Source organism: Lipophrys pholis (genome assembly GCF_963383615.2).
Source record: "Lipophrys pholis genome assembly, chromosome: 19".
In the NCBI taxonomy this organism is placed as follows: Eukaryota; Metazoa; Chordata; class Actinopteri; order Blenniiformes; family Blenniidae; genus Lipophrys; species Lipophrys pholis.
This window is the reverse complement of record NC_137647.1, coordinates 3,743,965-3,746,591: the sequence shown is the minus strand read 5'-3', so window position 1 is coordinate 3,746,591 and position 2,627 is coordinate 3,743,965. Positions and strand designations below refer to the sequence as shown.

Genomic DNA, 2,627 nt, shown 5'->3' with positions numbered 1-2,627 from the left:
AAAGTTTCCTTTAAAATATGATCAGTGATATAAAAAACAGAAATAAACACGACGAGCTTCAAGCCGTGAGTGTTGTACACAAGTCTGACAAACCACTGAAAATCCACGCTGAAGTCATCTCAGGAAGTTTATTAAAAAAACGCCTTATAAAAAACAAAACACCAAACTGCCACTGCCGTTAATGCCGCCGCTGCCGCCGCCGCCGTCGTCCTGTGTCAGAGGTCACGCCTGCACAGGTGAGCGTCTCTCAGCAACGTCTACACCTGCGGGGTCAGCGTCCGCCGGCGGGCCGCGTCGCCATGACGCCCAGGTCTGTGTCTCCATCCGTCGTCATGACGCCCAGGTCTGTGTCTCCGTCCGTCGCCATGACGCCCAGGTCTGTTTCCGGGAAGATCCGTCCGAGAAGTCCTGAGTCCAAAAAAAACCACCAAACGTTCACACCAAACTTGAAGCTGTTCAGTTTGACTGCCTGTAACTTTTCACACACACACATAAAAAACTTTTCACGATTTCCTCTGCGAATGCGTATCAGGTATAAATTTCACCGTGAACCGTCTCTCATTTCTTCTTCTGAGTTTTTCCTTGTGAGAAGTTTGAGCACCAGCACTCAGCAGGAGAACAAACGTTAACATCGGAGTCCAAGAAGAGAGAAAAACCTGCTGGTGGACATTTACATTCAAAAGTTCAACCTCAATCGCATTAACCAAGCAAGAACTAACCCATTAACTTTAACATTAACTAACCAAATATCAACACTAACTCAATATTAACTAATCTAGCTTCAGCTTGTCTGACAGTGAGTCACCAGATATTAACTACCATTAAGCTGATGTTAACTAACCCAACATTAACCAGTTCAACATTAAGTAACTTGACATTGATAAACTTAACTTAAACACATTTAACTTTTGGCACACAGTAAATATCTTAATTAAAAAAGACATTATAAACCTAATTAACTCACCTTAAAAACTTACCTACCAGAAAGAACATTGTGTAAAGACCCAACAGTAATGAACTTAACCTTAAGATAACGTTGGAAAATCGACCTTTAACCTCACATTAACTAGCTTAAACCTAAGAAAATATTAGATAAACCAACTTTACCTCACATTAACTAACTTGACCATAAAAATATTAAATATACCAACTTTAACCTCACATTAACTAGCATAAACCTAAGAAAATATTAGATAAACCAACTTTAACCTCACATTAACTAGCATAAACCTAAGAAAATATTAGATAAACCAACTTTACCTCACATTAACTAACTTGACCATAAAAATATTAAATATACCAACTTTAACCTCACATTAACTAGCATAAACCTAAGAAAATATTAAATATACCAACTTTAACCTCACATTAACTAACACAATCTTAATATATTATCAAAAAACCTGATTTTAACCTCATATTACCAAACTCAAGATCAACTAACTTAACCTTAAGATGATATTAAATACCTTAACATTAACGAACTCTGCATTAACCCAACATGAAATAACTTTAATCCAACACCACGTGACTCGACTCCAGTGTTTACACTGCTGCCAGATTGAAGGCGTCACCCCGTGACGTCACCGCGGAGTAAAGTAGCGGTTCTTGGGTTTAGTCATTAGTCATCGCATTAGTTATTATTAGTCACAGTGGGGCGCGAGTGGGACGTCGAGAGAAGAGACGTAGAGGAGAACAAAGTGTGAAGTGACCTCAGAGTTTCACTCTTTGGCTTTCTTCTCGCTGTTCTGCAGCTTCTCCGAGATTTTCCGCTCGTGACCGCCGGGATTCGGTCTGTTGGTGTTTTCACTGGACTCCTTCTTGGTGCGACCTTTCCGGGCTGAGCCCTCTGTACACACACACACACACACACACACACACACACACACACACACACACACACACACACACACACACACACACACACACACACACACACACACACACACACACACACACACACACACACACACACACACACACACACACACATGAAATCGTGCTGACTCAGCACTGGGGGTTAAAAACGTGTTAAAGTGAAGCTCACCTGCGTATTTGTCGGTTAAGTTATAATATTCGTACTGGTCGTAATATTCCTCCTCGAAGCTGCTCGGCTTCAGATTCTTCACGTCCACGTGACTCATGTTGGTTCCTGCGGGAAAGGAGGAAAGTTTGAGGACAAAAACAAAAAGAAGCTTTCAAATGGAGAAAAAAATTCTTCGCTGCAGATTTTTCCTCTTTGTGTGGCTTTTATAGTGTCCTCTGCTCCTCTTCCTCATGTCTGCCCCTCCTCCTCTTCATCTCTCCTCCTCCTCCTCCTCCTTGTTCTCCCCTCCTCTTCATCTCTCCTCCTCCTCCTTGTTCTCCCCTCCTCCTCCTCGTTCTCCCCTCCTCTTCATCTCTCCTCCTCCTCCTCCTTGTTCTCCCCTCCTCTTCATCTCTCCTCCTCCTCCTCGTTCTCTCCCTCCTCTTCATCTCTCCTCCTCCTCCTCCTTGTTCTCCCCTCCTCTTCATCTCTCCTCCTCCTCCTCGTTCTCCTTCACTTCATTCTCATCTTCATGTCTCCTCCTCCTCCTCTTTCTCCTCCTCCTCTTCATCTCTCCTCCTCTACCTTTTCCCCCTCCGCT

General features: G+C 43.1%; 1 protein-coding gene across 1 annotated transcript; it reads right to left on the bottom strand.

Annotated features, from left to right (window-relative positions):
• Positions 1–269: 269 nt before the first annotated feature.
• nupr1b (nuclear protein 1b) lies at positions 270–2,239 on the bottom strand. Its single transcript, XM_080487400.1, has 3 exons — positions 2,048–2,239; positions 1,713–1,849; positions 270–408 (listed from the first exon to the last, which is right to left on the bottom strand). The coding sequence occupies exons 1-2, from the start codon at positions 2,142–2,144 to the stop codon at positions 1,722–1,724; spliced, it is 225 nt and encodes a 74-aa protein (XP_080343526.1). The 5' UTR covers positions 2,145–2,239; the 3' UTR covers positions 270–408; positions 1,713–1,721.
• Between the last annotated feature and the right edge of the window lie 388 nt (positions 2,240–2,627).